Here is a 17,914-nt window from a genome sequence, read left to right as displayed (position 1 = left end):
AAAAACGTGTCAAAACATCAGTAGTCGTGAAACCCCTAATATGCACAGTTCATCTCCATCTAGGCACATTCATAACATCACTCACTCAAGCACTCGTTCAGGTCACTCACTCCCTCTCTCTCTCACACACAAACTCCCTCTCTCTCTCACACACACACACACACACACACACTTACCTATGCGGACGGTGGAGAAGAAGAGGAGCCAGAAGAGGCAGAGGATAGGGGCGGCCACCACCTGGTTGACGGCTCCCGAGTGGATCTTCTTGTCCAGCTTGGAGGGCAGGTAGGCGTAGTACATGTTATACCTGTCCACCAGGTGCTTTAGGAGCATGTGCATCAGACCTGCAGGGGAGAGAGGGAGAGAGAGAGAGAGAGAGAGAGAGAGAGAGAGAGAGAGAGAGAGAGAGAGAGAGAGAGAGAGAGAGAGAGAGAGAGAGAGAGAGAGAGAGAGAGAGAGAGAAGTCAGCAATTTTTTAAAACACAAAACAGAACTATTTTGACATTGTTCTTAGTCCTGTTTCCCTGTAGCTCCCTGTAGGTACGGAACAGCGAAGAACATGTGGCAATCCAGTGTACAGTATATGACTTGCATCATCGATTACAGATACAGACAACGCAAGCAAGACAAAGTTCACAAATATAGAATGTGACAGACAGTAAAAGACGACCGTGACGGTGAAAAAGACAAACGGACTAAGAATGAAAGGACAGAATCAATCATTCAAGCAGAAGCCATCAATTGTAAAAAAAGGTATGTGTCTGTCAAAAGTTGTCAAAACAGACCACCCAGAACTGTTATCAGATGGAGTTTCCTAAAGAGGGCTGAGGGGTGAAGAGGGACCTATATTGATACTATACATAGTGAGCCAAATATTTGTTTGAATACAAATACTTTGGCAGAAAAAAGCAAGTGTTTGTCATGCTAATAAAGCTCTATTGAACTGAATTGAATTGAGCAAGCACATCAGTCCTCTTTTTAGGCCACACACACACACACACACACAATAATATGTATAAATAAAATGGCATATATATATATATATATATATATATATATATATATATATCCCTTATTATTCCTTATCCCATTTGATTAATTGTTGCTGTGTGTTTTGTAAACTCAGGGCATTGCTGTAAAAGAGCTTAATGCTCAGTCAACTTCCCCTGAATAAAAACGGTTGATGATGATTGACGATGACAAAGACATGCCATGGGGGGAAAAAAAAAAAAAAAAAAAAAAAAAAAAAACATTATAAAGAGGTGTACATTTTCAAAAACTTGGTTAGCCATGTTAGAACTGGTTTTTCCACTTTTTCTGATATCACAACATTTCCTCGAAAGAGGGCTGTGTCACCTTGTCTGACTTTGAAAAGTCTGCTCAAACATGTCTTAATAGACAGGGTTTGAGTAAAAATCTTCCGAAGTTGGTTGAAAACATTTACTCGGAAGTGGGTCGTTCCATCACGTAAGACCTCAAATGTCCAATCACAAGAGCATGTCTGAAGATACGGTGTGTGTGTGGGTAACTCACTTGTGAGTGCATTGTGGTCTCATTGGCTGGTTGGCTGTGAAGCTGGCATGTGTAGTGAGTCATGCCTAAAACGATAGGGGTTGGCTGTGAAGCTGGCATGTGTAGTGAGCCATGCCTAAAACGATAGGGGTTGGGGGTGAGGTTGCCATATTGTCTATATGTGGGCTATTGTTGTATAGCACCTTAGATCCCATGTTTACAAGGCCCTTGGCAAAGTGAACGTTATGGGTGTGGGTGTCTAGTGTGTGTACACATGAGAGAAACAACCGACCTGACCCAGTAGCACAAAGTTAATAGTAAAACCATTTTGCTATCTGGCAGTTCTGGGCTAAGAAAGCCATGCGGTGTCCTGCGGGGACCATACTGACTTGACTTAGAGTCCTTCTCATTGGCCATTGCTGAGAGTCACATTCCAGACACTAATCCTGTTGCTTTTACTCCTCCACAGTGTCGGATAAATCTCATCACGTCCACGAGTACGAGTGTGCCGGTGGGAACCAATTCATGTGAAAACGCAGAACGCTGAACATGCATCGGTCTGTGCAATTATATTTTCCTGCATACTGGCATCCTCAAAGGACCGACACACACACACACACGACAAATGACGAGCATATTCCTGTGATGGCATGTGGCAATAAATGGCATCTTTCCCCATCATGCATTTTGTGTGTGTGTGTGTGTGTGGGGAGGGGATTTCTCCTGAGATCAGCTGTCCGAGCGACTCAGACAGTGATGACTTACTTCCTCTTGGGGCGGGCCCTACAGTAAGTCAGCCCTCAGGGCTCAGTGTTTAGTGACAACACCCACCCTGCTCCCTACGCTTGGGAGAGGCAGCTGTCCACTCACACCACCGGTCCGCGTCACCGAGACAAGACATGGACAGAGAGCTTTGGAGACTCTTCTTGGAGACTTTTCTCACCGACCAAATGCATTCCTATTCTCCATGGGTCTCAGTTTGAAGATACCCACTGCATGAGAGGGTTGATCATTTTTTTGCTGTCACTTTCCATGAGGAGGTGATCACTTGCGGTCTTTTTTTTTTTTTCCCCCCCTGAACTTGATTTATTTTCTTCGTAATGGAGGTGGACCTTCCAGTGGACAACTGCACGGCCCAGAACAAGCCCCTCTATGTGTTCTACTCCACGGTGCTGTTTGGGGAGTTCATCTTGGCTCTCCCCCTCAACGTGTCCGTCATCTATCTCTTCATCTTCAAGCTCAAGTTCTGGAAGACCAACGCCAGCAACATCTTCCTCTTCAACCTGGTGCTGGCGGACATCTTGCTCCTCTTCTGTCTGCCCGTGCGGGCCTACAACTTCCAGCGGGGCAAGAGGCGCAGCGAGAACGAGGTGGTCTTCCGCACTTTGCTCTTCATCCTCTTCCTCAACCGGGGTGCCAGCATCGCCTTCCTCACCGCGGTGTCGGTGTACCGCTACTTGCAAGTGGTCCACGGCGGCCGCGACGGCACCCGGGAGATCCACAAGCGCTCGCCGCTCATCGCCGCGCTCATCTGGCTGGTCCTGCTGCCGCTGACCATCCCCATGCTGCTGCGTCCGCTGAGCAACAGCCTGTGCAGCGACGAGGACAACGTGGTGGACGCCTTCCGCGAGATCGTGTTCTTCACGCAGAACCTCGTGCCGTTCGTCATCCTCGTGCTGTGCACGGCGGGCATCACTGCGCGGCTCCGCCGGAACTCGGTGGGCGACAAGACCAAGCTGCGGCGGGCGTCGTTCCTGGTCGTGTCCGTCATGCTGGTCTTCTCGCTCTGCTTCCTGCCCTGCACTATCTCGCGCATGGTGCTCCTGGTGGTCAGCCGAGGGTCCGAGTTCTCCCCGGAGGCCAAGGACGTCGCGCTGCAGGTCTACGACGGCCTCAAGTGTCTGGCCTACCTGGACCTCCTGCTGGACCCCATAGTCTACTGCCTGAGCAGCACCAAGTTCAAAAGCCTTTACATGGAGACCTACCTGCCTTTTCTGCTGACTAAAAACAAACAGGACTCGTCGGACAACGCGTCCGCCGCCAGGCAAGCACAGGTACTCCAAAAAGAACCGGCTGAGGAAACCTGACCGAAACGATGACGTCTGATACACAACAATACTTTCAGTGTTATGGTCCACAGGGTAAACAAAAACTAATGTTTATATATTTAAATGTCATTGACATAGGCCTACTGTCTATAGTGGGTAAGAAGTTGCTTACACTCCTAAACAGGGTGACTTGTTTTTGCGACAAATAAATGTTTTGTTATTGGTTGATACTTGCGGGACCGTGTTTGCAAGGCTGCAAGGCAGTCTGAAGTAGACAGTCTGCAGTTGCCTAAACAGGAATATTTTACCTTTCTTTTGTATTGATAACCTTCCTCGCCCCAACACACCCTTATCCTCCCATCTAACCACCATCACCAGCACAATGTCAGCTGTAGATGAGGTCACAGAAGCCAGTTTGTGACAACTGTTTTAGCCCTTCACATAGTTATATAAGAAGCCTAGTCTAGCTCTTTGAGGAAATTAGCTCAGCACATTTTTATTTGTTTTTATGACTTTTAAAGGCCAATGCTTTTCTACTGAATCAACCTCCAACACATCTGACTCAAATCTTTTGTTTTTAAATATCTCTAATCTAATCCCTCCCTTCTGTTAATATGTGTAATATTTACTACGTAGTAATTGACTGCTGTAAAGGTATTTATTTAACTGATGTTTATTACACATGTGAAACACAAGGACAAAGGGTCACCTTATTTGCCATGCTTTGTCTCCTCAATATGACTATAATATGAATATGTCTCCTTTGTTTGTGTTTTGTTGTGTGGTTTGTGTACATATTTGTGCCAAAGCCAAACATTGAAATAAGAAAAAGAAAAAAAAACTTATGCAGTCATGAGACCAGCACCTGTAGCCTACTTAGGTTTGATGTGCACACCTTTGAAGTTTTTGCTCTAGTGCCAAAAGTTACATTTCCATCTTATTTTTTATCTAAATAAACAATACTGCTTTTGACCTTGTCTAATGCAATTGACTGTGGTGAAATAAATTAAATTGTCTAACGTTTCCTTAAATTGTCTTCGTCCTGTCACCATTTTGCACCAGACAGGTAGAACTAAATATTTGTGAGAGCATTAGAGAGAGGGGGGAGTATTTCAGTGCGTCACGAACTGCAGCATGGCCCCAACTGCTGTACCCTGATGAGTCATAGCCTCCTAAAGTCTGCTGAAAGTATGCGGATCATCATGGGTAACAGAGAGTGAGAGAGAGAGAGATGGAGGGAGGGAGAGAGATGGAGATAGAGAGAGAAAGAGAGAAAGAGAGAGATAGGGGAGAGAGAGAGAGAGAGATAGATAGAGAGAGAGAAAGAGAGAGATAGGGGAGAGAGAGAGAAAGAGAGAGATAGGGGAGAGAGAGAGAGAGAGAGAGAGAGAGAGAGAGAGAGAGAGAGAGAGAGAGAGAGAGAGAGAGAGAGAGAGAGAGAGAGAGAGAGAGAGAGAGAGAGGGGGGGGGGGGGGGGGAGAATGTTCCACCGGAGATGTTAGAGACGGTATGATGAATGCAGGGTAGGGGCGATGAAGAGAATTAAAGAAGGAAAAAAGGTAGAAAAAAAGAAAGAAAGAAAGAAAGAAAGAAAGAAAGAAAGAAAGAAATAGACTGATGTTGATGCAAAATGATTAGAACTTTGTTGAGGGAGGGTGTAAGAGAGGTAGAGAGCCCTGAAATTGGATATGCAAAGAGCTCGAGACGGAGCAATAGGTTGAAATAGGACGGATGGCTGACTTGACACCAAGAGAGATGGCTGGACACACTACATAGTGAAGACAGAGACAAAGAGAAGAGTGGGGACAAAAGGACTGAATCAGAGAGGGTTAAAGCATACTAATCATACTAATCAAGGATCTTTGACTGCGTGTGTGCAGTAGGACTGAATCAGAGAGGGTTAAAGCATACTAATCATACTAATCAAGGATCTTTGACTGCGTGTGTGCAGTAGGACTGAATCAGAGAGGGTTAAAGCATACTAATCATACTAATCAAGGATCTTTGACTGCGTTTGTGCAGTAGGACTGAATCAGAGAGGGTTAAAGCATACTAATCATACTAATCAAGGATCTTTGACTGCGTTTGTGCAGTAGGACTGAATCAGAGAGGGTTAAAGCATACTAATCATACTAATCAAGGATCTTTGACTGCGTTTGTGCAGTAGGACTGAATCAGAGAGGGTTAAAGCATACTAATCATACTAATCAAGGATCTTTGACTGCGTTTGTGCAGTAGGACTGAATCAGAGAGGGTTAAAGCATACTAATCATACTAATCAAGGATCTTTGACTGCGTGTGTGCAGTAGGATCGAACAGCAGAGAGAAAGAAGAGCAAACAGGGATGTCACGGACACAGTCAGAGAGAGAGCTCTGGCAACAGTTCTAAATTCCACACGCTGCAGGCCCACTGGTGGGGGCATAACTCACCCCTCTATCTTCCCATGGTTTTATCTGATGCCATTCTACCCACCCCCTCCCCTTCCCTTTTTCTCACACAAACTCTTTCTCTAGTCATCTCCCTTCCAAACCTTCTAGTTGAACCTTTCTACCTCTTTCCAGTTGCCCACTTCACAGAAGCACAGAAGGACAGAGGACATATGCTAGCGCCACACATCTAAAGCACACACGTTATACAGTTAAGAAAATATACAAACATAAGTCGTATTGCGATCATTACCTTCTCCCGGTTCATTGCTTGCTATTTACTTCCCTACGTCATCATCCTTTCCTCACTCTCTCTCTCTCTCTCTCTCTCTCTCTCTCTCTGTCTCTCCCTCTCTCCCTCACCTTCAGCGTCTTCCCTCCATCTTTCCCTCTTTTTCCCCTTTTGCTGTCTGCCAGTGATATAAAAAGGCACTGGTGCTATTTATATGCATGAAGAGTGGGTGAGTCTGCTTCTCCTGCTGAGGCTGCCAGCATGGCTGGCACTGTATCTCTCTCTATCTCTCTCAGTGCATCCATCTATCTCTCTCTCTCTCTCTCTCTCTCTCTCTGTCCCTTTCTGTGTGTGTGTGTGTGTGTGTGTGTGTGTGTGTGTGTGTGTCTTTCATACTCTCCTTGCACACTTGCACACACACACAAAGAGAGTGAGGGAGAGAGAGGGATGGGAGTAAGGGACCTGATTCACTCTTTCAGCTTAGTTCCATCTTTTGTTCATATGCTGTCATTCATCAAATCCACCAGCAGGGGTCCTCCAAGGCAACAGAAATGTCTTTTTTAATGACGCAATGTCCTTTTCCCTTTCTCTCTCTCCTCCTCTTCCTCACTCCCTCACTCACTCTTGCTACCTCTAATTTATACTTACCATCATCTCTTTTTTTCTCTCTCTCTCTCTTTCTCTCTCTGTCCTCCCTCCTTTCTGTATACCTTTCATCCTTCGCTTTCCCTTGCCTTTCTCTCGCTTTGTCCCTAGTTCACTCTCTGTCTCCCCGTCTTCAATTTGTGAATGAAGCCGTCGCATAAAGAGGCGTGGCCAACTCACCGAAGGGCACTATGATAGGGCACGTGATGCTGTACGTCATGACTACGGTGAAGACGCACATCATCCAGGCATAGGCGGCGCCAAACTGGAACTCATACGCCTGATGCTGTAGAAAAAACAGGGTGACAGAGGGTGGAGTCAGAGATAAGTTATACAACACACACACACACACACACACACACACACACACACACACACACACACACACACACACACACACACACACACACACACACACACACACACACACACACACACACACACACACACACACAAACACACACATAGTATGACAGTACACAAATGCACCCAGACACAAACTGTGCATGAACACACACACACACACTTCCCATTCAGTAAATTCTTGACACTGTGCACGAAAAAGAAGGCTGTCGCACTGCAGAGACGAGTACACAGACACGCTGATGCACACACACACACACACACAAACACACACACAAACACACACACACACACACACACACAAACAGACGCACATGCCTGGGCAGACGGAAATACATGACACACTTCATTAATTCAATCAGATGCTGGTCCGTTTGAATGCCTGTATGAGGGTGGCTTCAGGGCGGTATGAGGGCGTGTGTGTGTGTGTGTGTGTGTGTGTGTGTGTGTGTGTGTGTGTGTGTGTGTGTGTGTGTGTGTGTGTGTGTGTGTGTTCTCACCCGTTTGACATTGCGCCTCTCTGCTGCCGAGCGGGCCAGACACAGGCGGATCATGTACATCAGCAGACCCGGAATGCGCAGCAGGTCCATGGCGTTCCCGATGAACGCCGAGGCGATGACGTAGTTCACGAAGAATGCTCCGTTGTCTGGCAGGAACACACACCTGCAGAGAAAGCCCCCATGTCAGGTTAGAACCAGAGAGAGCCAGAACCCAAGCTCCCATGTCGATTTAGAACCCGAACCAGAGAGATTCTAGGGCGGCTTTCAATGTCTGGCCTCAGAAAAAAGTCTTTCAACACTGTCATTGTCCTGACAAAGCGCAACATGTTATCTGAACAGCTGCATTCATAAAAAATAAATAAATGACATGACAAACATCTTTTAGTCGTTTTTGTTTTGTTTATCTCACACTATGATACACTAGGCGTTTTTCCACTGACAGAGAACCCATTCTTGAACCGGTTCTGTTCAGAATTCTTTGAGCCTTGGTGCTATCTAGTGAACCAGCCCACATTTCCACCAGTGTTTAACCCAACCAAAGTGTGTGTCATCAACAATGGGTGTTGCATGCAAAACAAAAGTTAATGAGATGCATAAACAAGAGAATGATATGAACAGTTGCCCCTGTAAAAACGGCAGAGATTATCTGTTGAAAATGCTAGTAAACGTCTGCAGTGTAATGCTAGTTGACTAGTTTTGTTTACTCATGGCAACAGCTGATATGGACGGAAAACTCTTTTAGCCTCTGAACGGCAAAATTAAGCTACAGAACTACAGCTACAGCAGTATAATAACATTTAAGGATTTCAAAAATAATCATTTTAAGCATTTTTACTTTTAAGCTACAGAGCTCCAGCAATAGTATAACATCTTCACTTACTCAAACCTCACTGCTGCGTCAGCCAAGAACTTCCTGTCAAAGAGCCAGCGGAAGAAGACGTCCAAACTGAAGAGAGAAATAAAATGCATACATTTAATTAAACAACAGGATGTGGAGAGAGAGAGAGAGAGAGAGAGAGAGAGAGAGAGAGAGAGATAAAGATAAAGATAGGGTGAGGGTGAGGGAGAGAGAGAGAGAGAGAGAGAGAGAGAGAGAGAGAAAAGAGAGAGAGAGAGAAATAGAGAGAGAGAGAAAGAGAGAAAGAGAGAGAGAGAGAGAGAGAGAGGGAGTGTGAGAGAGGGGGAGAGGTACCTGCTGAGTCCGAGGGAGGGCAGCAGTAGGACCATGAAGATGAGGAAGGTGTAGCACTTGTGCATGGTGGTCCTGTTCTCCCCTGACCTGTTGCACACAACACACACCAGTTTAGGTACACAAGCGCACACACAAGTGCACACGCACACGCACACACAGGAATTCACACACACACACACACCTTGTCCATTGTAACCTTTACAAATTTTATTTTCCTTCATACATAATTAAATACATTTTAATTCATGTTAAATGACTGAATTGACTAAACTAATAGCCCATATTTTCCACATACTTTCAGGTTTACACACCAGCACCTGAGCAGCATCTAATTTATCAGTGCCAAATATAATGCGCCTAAATTAAAAACCACCACAAACACAACACAAACAACATGGATGCCTGTGTGTGTGTGTGTGTCTTAGTAGGTGTGTGTGTCTTTGTGGGTGTGTGTGTGTGTGTGTGTGTGTGTGTGTGTGTGTGTGTGTGTGTGTGTGTGTGTGTGTGCGTGTGCGTACCGTGTCCAGTGAGCCTCGAAGAAGGCGGAATAGTACACTATGGTGGGCAGCAGGGCAGAGAAGGCCCACAGGAGCAGGGTGGGAAAGAACTGAGTAACGATAGGGTTCTGTGAAGGAGAGCGAGAAAGAGGGGGAGAGAGAGAGAGAGAGAGAGAGAGAGAGAGAGAGAGAGAGAGAGAGAGAGAGAGAGAGAGAGAGAGAGAAAGAAAATGAGTGTGTGAGGCAAGCAACAGAGAGTACAGAAGCATTCATCAACAAGATAAAATGCCAGTTTAATTCACTGCTCCAGTAAGCGGTCATTAAAATACTCACAGTAACTAACATCAGCATCAAGCTTATTTCAGATAAAGTGTTTTAGAAGTGCAGTGAACACCTCAAGCATAACATATGTACAGTAGGCTATTACTAGTGCATTCATTGTAGAATCGCCCTATCTATCATTGTAGAACTCAGCAGTCATGAGGGTGACGCTCTTACGTTGAGGTACTCGACAGGTTTGGTGACGTTGAACTTGTCCATGGTGGAGATGATGATGGCAGGGGTGGTGAGGAAGAAGAGGAGGAGGAAGAGGATTATGTTGATGATGAAGCAGCGGATCCACCAGATCACGCCCCCCAAAGAGAGGTGCTCCCTGAGGAAGAGAGAGGAAGAGGGGGAGGTTACGAGAATGTTATCCAAGTATCGACACGGTGACACTCAAACGACCACACACACACACGCACACGCACACACACACACACACACACACACACAGACAGAGAGAGGAACGGGGAGAGCGGGAATGTTAACCAAGTATCGACACGACAACACGACGACATTCAAACAATCACGCACACGCACACGCACACGCACACGCACACGCACACACGCACACACACACACACACACGAAAAGAGCGAGGAAGGAGGAGAGCGAGAACCAATTATCGACACTTCTGCTCCTGTAAAACAGTGACATCACTGCAGAGGTGCCTCCCTGAGGAAGAGGAGAGAGGAAGAGGAGGAGAACGAGAATGTTAACCAAGTATCGTAAGACCTCCATTTATCATCCATTTCGTCCGAAAATTCTAAAACAACGATAGTTTTTAATACTTCAAAATAACATTTGATAAATTAACCTTACATTTTTCAGTAGCCATAGGTGTGTAGATTTGAACAAAAACTAGTTTGGTTCTTACCGGGACTTTTACTGCCTGATATATCCGATTTTGTTTACCGCGCTCGGAGTTTAGTGCTGGCCTGGTGGGTCGTCTACTTCCACCCTTTCAACGGCACATGAACGGTTAGACTGAGAATTCTCGTCGCTACCTCAAAATTCCACTGGAGCTCCAAGCGGATTTTAACACGCAGCCTTACAAGACTGTTTATAGCTCTTCGAGTCACGGTAAAATGTCATTTTTGGTACATAGCAAATTTAGATACACTTATGGTGTGAGTGATTGCGTTTCTTTATGAATCCGCCGTCTTGGTTTGTATAGAAATGAATAGTAAGTGACACATACACGTAAGAGGACGGAAACACGGGACTGGTGGTAATAGGGGGCGATCCGATCTCGACACGACGACACTCAAACACCACCACACACACACACACACAGACGAAAGGGGAGAGCAGGAATGTTAACCAAGTATCAACACGACGACACTCAAACAATCACACGCACACACACACTCACACTCACACACACACACTTCTGCTTCTGTAAAACAGTGACATCACTGCAGCACTGTGCTCAAATCTCCTGGAGCTCCAACAGCCCTGATGACGTCATGGCCAGATCACATGAGATGATGATCATAATGGCATCACGTGCTGCTCAGCCAGCCAGTCACTTGCGGTCAGATCTGTGTCAGAATCATGCGGTCAACATTTGGTAAACACCGGACACACAAGGTCAGGCCTCTTCTCTCAGTGTGACCAGAGACTTTCTAATGAGGAGACACAGCCCTCATAGACTCCTCCATAGAAAAGCATGGGGCTTAGTTTGCAACACCATCTCTCCTGCGACAGGCGGTCTGCGGTTTTACCAAAGTGCAGCCTGTTTTTTACATGCCATGCCAGGTTCTCACGCACACGTTCCGCTGGAATGACGCCTCAAGTGGGACGCCGCACATTCATAATATCAGGAGCGAGAAAGCTGTACGGAGTTCACGGAAAGCTGAACACGGGTCAAGGACACTGGGGCCATATAATAAGCTCAAGGCAACCATCTCTCCCTACTCCCTATAGGGTCATTCCACGCCAACTCAGCCACCCATGTACATGACACCTCTCGGATTTTGCTGAAAAGCAGTGAAAATATGCCTTATGTTACCAAACAAGGAAATCTTGTTTGGTAACATAAGGCATAACAACATCCTCACAAGGCAGAACAACATCCTCACATGACCATCGGACCAAAGACAGATCCCCTGTTGGGTGCCATTCCAACATATCATTTGTTGTGTCAGTGTGCCAGACATCTATGGACGCAGTGCTCGCCAATACAAACTTGACCAAAAGGACCATGACAAAATTATGCCACTGCTTCCACAATTTCTTGGATAATAGTAAAAGACACTATTCAATTAAATATTCAATTACATTTTATTTGGAGAGTGACAGTGGCAAGGAAAAACTCTTACACTATGTAACATTCTTGTTATTTAGTTCTTTAAAAGTTTGATGGCGGGTCTCTTTCATGGGGGATAAGGGGTTAAACCGTGACAGTCTCAGTATATAATTGTTTGCCATCACTGAGCATAATACTAAGTTATTTCCACTATTTTCATGCTTTATCATCACTAAATTCTCCCTGATCTACATTCCAAACTTCTGGAAACAATGTCCAAAATGGTGCATTATGAAGAATAAAATTTATATTATGGAGCTTCATAGTCAAAAATGTTATTTCATTAAAAGAAAGAACAAATATGTATCTTTATCTGGTATAAATCCCATTAAGATCATCAAGTGCCCACATGGTCATTTGGGGGTCCAAATATGGGGTTCCAAAAGAGTCACCTCTGCTGGAGAGGGTTTTTGGACCCCCATAAAACCCCCGCCAGTGGTACCATACCCTTCAAATTCATTTTGGCAAGAGCAAGGTTCCCGCATATAACAAATAATCCTGTTTAGAATAAATATGATCATTAATTGTGGTGCTAAGGCCACCCAAAAAGTGAAAAATCACACATGCCGTCAAATTTTTTTAGGACTTTGGTGACCCACCTCTCACCCAAACAGTAAGGAATGTTGATTTTGCCTCCACTACCACACCAGTTTCCAGCCTTCTACCACTATTAGAACAGACGTTATGGGCTTCCAAAAATGGCAGAAGATGAAATGTGAAATTCCAATGTGTCAATTACGGCCGTGGCACCCGAAATTCAAATGGACGCCACGGGCAAACCGTTTGTGATATTGACCTGAAACTTCAGATTCCCTTGTTTGGCAACATAAGGCATATTTTCACCACTTTTCAGCAAAATCTGAGAGGTACCATGTACATGATACCCAGATTTTGGCTGTTTTCACTTGGAATGACCCTATACTGCAAACTCTCGATTTCTCTCTCCTTCTCTCCATCTATCCATCAATCCATCTCTCCATCTTGCCAATCCTTTTCTTGCTCCTCATTTGTTTCAGTCTGTCTAAATCTCTCCATACACAAACACGCACACACACAAACACTCTGTCTTTGTCCTTGTCACCCTAGCAACATGTTTTGATTTCCTCCTGAAAACAAACACACACACACCCCTTTCTACATTCAACTTTCATACACACACACCCTCTCTCTCTCTCACACACTCTCTCACACACACACACACACACACACACACACACACACACACACACACACACACACACACACACACACACACACACACACACACACACACACACACACACACACACACACACACAACACACACACACAACACACACACACACACCACACACACACACACACACACACACACACACACACACACTGCCCTTGAGGCTGTGGATGTATGGCACAGCCTCTCAGGCAGAGATAATTATTTTGTCCCTCATAAGGATGATAAAGTCCTCACTTCAATTATTTGTCCTCGACATAAAAAAACACACCGTCGCTGGTCCCCTAATGAGCAATAACACCCCGCCCCAACGATCCAGTCACTGCCAGCAATACTAACCGTGTCCTCTTAAAGGTCTTGGCCATGGGCCTGGCCATAAAATAAAACTCTATGTCTTTATGTAGTGCCCCGAACAGAAACTTCTAGAAGATCTGTTGGCGCAAAACTACAGAGTGAGGGTCAGGGACAGCAAGAGAGCCGTCTGAGGAGAAATATCAGTCATATTTTCAGCTTTTGTCCTTTGATCTGAAGAAAGAAAGCTGTGGGACATTGTGTCATTAAACCCTGGTTTTTATGATCGTGCAGTTTGTGATTCTACGGTATAGCAGTTGAAACAGCAATGCGCAAGACCTCCATTTTGGACCTGACTGGAGTTAAAACAAACCATGCTGCCCAAATGGAGAGCATATCAGACACAATATGAATTGATCTTCATCAGGTTGCAAATGTCAGTAAACAACCCTGTTACAAAAGACACGTTCTCATTCTCATAGCTAGAATTACCTTTTTGTTTTATTCTCTATAATTCTTACCCTTCAAGCAAATAGATTATATCGATTGTGTAAGAGTACACTTGCAAGTAAAGTTGTGCCCCTAGTTCACCCTGATATTCCATTTAGAGAAAGGATCTTTGAATTAGGATCAGTTTCATCTTACTGTCACCAAAAAAATAAATTAAAAAAAAATAAAAAAAAAGCTTTGTTTCAAATTCCTCCATATAGTTAAAGGCTGAGAAGCAAAACAATTGTGCATTTTATGACTAAAGGCATGAAAGTCTCACACCATACAATACACCTGGATAATGGAACTGACGTGCGGGTGACAGGTGTGAGACTCACCAGCGCACATTCTGTGGGTCCGGGGCGTAGGTGACGTTCCAGTTGTGGACGTGGAGGCTCTCGCTGAACTGGGAGGTGCAGGGCTCCGGCTGACACTGGCAGCCCTGGCACTGGCATGCGTTGAAGTCCTTAAGGATTCTGGAGGAGAAGGAGGAGGGTGATCATTATAATGCACTACGTTCAGAGTTTAGCCATGCCGTTTACAATAACATAGCTGATGGACAGTCAACACTGTCTTGGGGAAATAGAGAGAATAATGTACGCGCGCACGCACACACACACACACACACACACACACACACACACACACACACACACACGTGCAGGAACACATGCACATGTGCACACACACACACACACACACAAACACACAAACACACACACACTCACACACTCACATGGCAGTCATGGCCTCGTTCTGGAAGGTGACGAAGGCCATGCCGAGTGGTTTGGTGTTGACCTTCTCCTTCTCCTTCCTGTACTCCTCCTTCAGCTTGGCCTCCCGCTTGGTGTAGAAGCTCACCGCCTCCTCCTGAGAGAGAGAGAGAGAGAGAGAGAGAGAGGGAGAGAGAGAGATAGATAGAGAGATAGATAGATAGAGGGAGAGAGAGAGAGATAGATAGAGAGATAGAGAGATAGATAGATAGATAGATAGATAGATAGATAGATAGATAGAGAGAGAGAGAGAGAGAGAGAGAGAGAGAGAGAGAGAGAGAGAGAGAGAGGAGGAAGGAGGAAGGTGCAGGGCAGTTTAATTGCACACACAGAAAAAAGTATTGAATAAACATTCCAGCCATTGTTTGTTTAATCACGCGCTCACGCTCACGCCCACACACACACACACACACACACACACACACACACACACACACACACACACACACACACACACACACACACACACACACACACACACACACACACACACACACACACACACACAGAGAGAGCTCCACAGACATATCACACACAGAGGCCTTTATTAATCCATCTCCATTCAGCTGGTGCTCTGACAGGCCCCTGTAAACGGGGCTGGAAGGAGAGTGAACTGATTTGCCGATTAATTGACCAGCGGAGAGGGGGATGAGAGGAGGAGAGAAAGATGAGAGGGGGATGAGTGGAGGAGAGAAAGATGAGAGGGGGAGAGAGAGAAGAGGGGAAGAGAGGGGGGGTTGGCGGCTAGCAATGGAGAACAGACATAGAGGCCAAGCAAGCGGGCTGGACGAGGCTTGGCCAACGGCCAGCAGCTCACATGAGACGCAGGCCTATCCTTCAACTCAATCCCATCCCAATTACCTCAACAAGATCCTACTGACTCTCTGGTAATTAACTATAATGCCCCCACTAACAACACCATCAGATTAATACGATTATGTAATATTGTGATGGTATTCATAACGGGAGAATGCATATTGATTACACTGCTATCAAGCTATGGGAGAATGATTTAATGTGTTGCTATATCTATCAAACCTGTATTGGTATTGCAGTAATGCAACTATTAATCTGCTGTGGTATAATTCTTAACAACATGATTATATCAATAGTGTAATCGCTCATCAGAGAGCAGATATTGTCTACTCATGAGTTATTAAATAGAGTATGGACACAGCCAAGCTATCCTCTATTGGCTCCATGTCTCAGTGGTAGAGAACTGGTGGATAGCTGACAGGCATTGTGGGTAATGGTGGAATAGGTGCCATTACCCTTTTCAGTATTACTTATAGTAGGCTAGTGATTTATGTAAGGGTGTCTTGGTGAAGTGCATTGTGGGATAGTGGTGGTGGGAATACCTCTTCACAGCCAGTGATTGCGCAGCAGCAGAGGTGGCCGCAGGGCTTTGGGTTAATCATGGTGGGCACGTGCTCCTTCGACATCAGGTCCGTGAAGAACTTCTTGCTTCGCTCCGTCTTCTTCCTGTGACACACACACAAGATTGTGAATATAAAGCCAATATATATTGGCATAAATACAACCAAGCAATTTGCTGGACTGGAGAAGCACTTATTTACACACACGCGCGCACTCACACAAAAAAAATCTGTCCTTGTCAGTAAAACTACACAGTTAGATCCATGGACTGACACACACACAAAAAATCTGTCCTTGTCAGTAAAACTACACAGTTAGATCCATGGACTGACACACACACACACGCACACGCACACGCACACGCACACGCACACGCACACGCACACGCACACGCACACGCACACGCACACGCACACGCACACGCACACGCACACGCACACGCACACGCACACGCACACGCACACGCACACGCACACACACACACACACACACACACACACACACACACAAAAAATCTGTCCTTGTCAGTAAAACTACAGTTAGATCCATGGACTGACACAGACGCACACACCCACGTTTACACACACACACACACACACACACACACAAGCCAATCCACCTCAGCGGAATAAGGCTTAAGATCAATGGGTTTAGCCTTTTGGAGAAGCTGATCCTCCCGCCCTGAGGCCCCGGGGATCGATTGCTCTCCCCTGTCAGAGCTAATGTGCGTGGGTGGACATTGAGACGCCTGAGCCAAGATGGGTAACCGCCGACTCATCACAGGGGGGGCCATTTTGGCTCCACAGCCTCAAGGAACGCTCAGTCAAGGCTGAGAAGAACCGATCAGGTGAAACTACGCCTGGAGGCAAAGCCGGTTGTCACACAGTAAGCAATAAAAAGTGGTAAGTTATGGATCGGTTTCCACTGAGAGCAAAGCCGTCTCAGCTGAATGTTGGATCGAGATGAAGAAGATTAAGCAGAAGGGGAGGCACAAATGCAGTCTGCTTTAACTCACATAAAACGTGTGCCCATGTGTGTGCATGTGTGTGTGTGTGTGTGTATGTGTGCGTGTACATGGTATATGGTATATGTGTTCAATTAAGCGCGTGTGTGTGAGTGTGTGTGTATGTGTGCGTATACATGGTATACGGTATGTGTTCAATTAAGCGTGTGTGTGTGTGTGTGTGTGTGTGAGTGGTATCACATGATCTACCAGAGGGTTTAGAGAGGACAGGGAAATCACTGGGTTGGCATGGGACGCCATCCTGCTATTTAAAGGTGAACTGGGTTTTCTCCCTGCCAAATTGACTTCATCTACTTACCCTTTGCGCATTGCCGCAGGAATGAGTGTGGGTGTGTGAGTATCTGTGTGAGAGTAGGTGTGTTTGTGTGTGTGTGTGTGTGTGTGGTAAGTAGGTTACTTCAGAACCTGTTTATATGGAGTGATTCACACTACAAAAAATGCTGATAAAACTGAACTATGACATGTTGAATCTTGAATTTCCCCTGGGGATCAATTAAGTAAGTAAGTAAGTACAGTAAGTAAGTAAGTTAAGTAAGTTAAGTAAGTATGTAAGTATGTATGTATGTATCTATATCTATCTATCTATCTATCTATCTATCTATCTATCTATCTATCTATCTATGTAGGCTAAATTAACTGGTCTACCCAGCTTGTTTCAGCAGCTTGTTTCAGATTTGCATATTCACAGGCTTAAAAAGA

At 45.4% G+C, this 17,914-nt stretch overlaps 2 protein-coding genes across 5 annotated transcripts in view; one reads left to right on the top strand and one right to left on the bottom strand.

Moving 5' to 3' along the window:
- The window catches only part of LOC143129162 (mechanosensitive cation channel TMEM63B-like), a 75,514-nt gene that overhangs the window by 6,404 nt on the left and 51,196 nt on the right, over positions 1-17,914 (bottom strand). For all 4 annotated transcript variants that reach the window (XM_076289888.1, XM_076289890.1, XM_076289889.1 and 1 more), the window contains 10 exons: positions 16,173-16,296; positions 14,778-14,911; positions 14,380-14,517; positions 9,915-10,068; positions 9,438-9,544; positions 8,920-9,006; positions 8,608-8,673; positions 7,728-7,890; positions 7,045-7,150; positions 177-344 (listed from right to left, as the gene is read on the bottom strand). In XM_076289888.1, coding sequence (XP_076146003.1) covers positions 177-344; positions 7,045-7,150; positions 7,728-7,890; positions 8,608-8,673; positions 8,920-9,006; positions 9,438-9,544; positions 9,915-10,068; positions 14,380-14,517; positions 14,778-14,911; positions 16,173-16,296 — 1,247 coding nt within the window. The remainder of the gene's footprint in view (positions 1-176; positions 345-7,044; positions 7,151-7,727; positions 7,891-8,607; positions 8,674-8,919; positions 9,007-9,437; positions 9,545-9,914; positions 10,069-14,379; positions 14,518-14,777; positions 14,912-16,172; positions 16,297-17,914) is intronic.
- LOC143129208 (hydroxycarboxylic acid receptor 2-like) lies at positions 2,294-3,823 on the top strand. Its single transcript, XM_076289893.1, has one exon. The coding sequence runs from the start codon at positions 2,613-2,615 to the stop codon at positions 3,597-3,599; it is 987 nt and encodes a 328-aa protein (XP_076146008.1). The 5' UTR covers positions 2,294-2,612; the 3' UTR covers positions 3,600-3,823.

Source organism: Alosa pseudoharengus, unplaced genomic scaffold, assembly GCF_046254945.1.
Source record: "Alosa pseudoharengus isolate Yale_2024_CS ecotype anadromous, Long Island Sound unplaced genomic scaffold, YU_APseudo_1.1 YU_APseudo_1.1_scf_1, whole genome shotgun sequence".
In the NCBI taxonomy this organism is placed as follows: Eukaryota; Metazoa; Chordata; class Actinopteri; order Clupeiformes; family Clupeidae; genus Alosa; species Alosa pseudoharengus.
This window is presented reverse-complemented; position numbering and strand designations above follow the sequence as displayed.

Excerpts from the sequence above, each read along its gene's own strand:
- LOC143129208 (XM_076289893.1), top strand. The coding sequence starts at position 2,613 with ATGGAGGTGGACCTTCCAGTGGACAACTGCACGGCCCAGAACAAGCCC.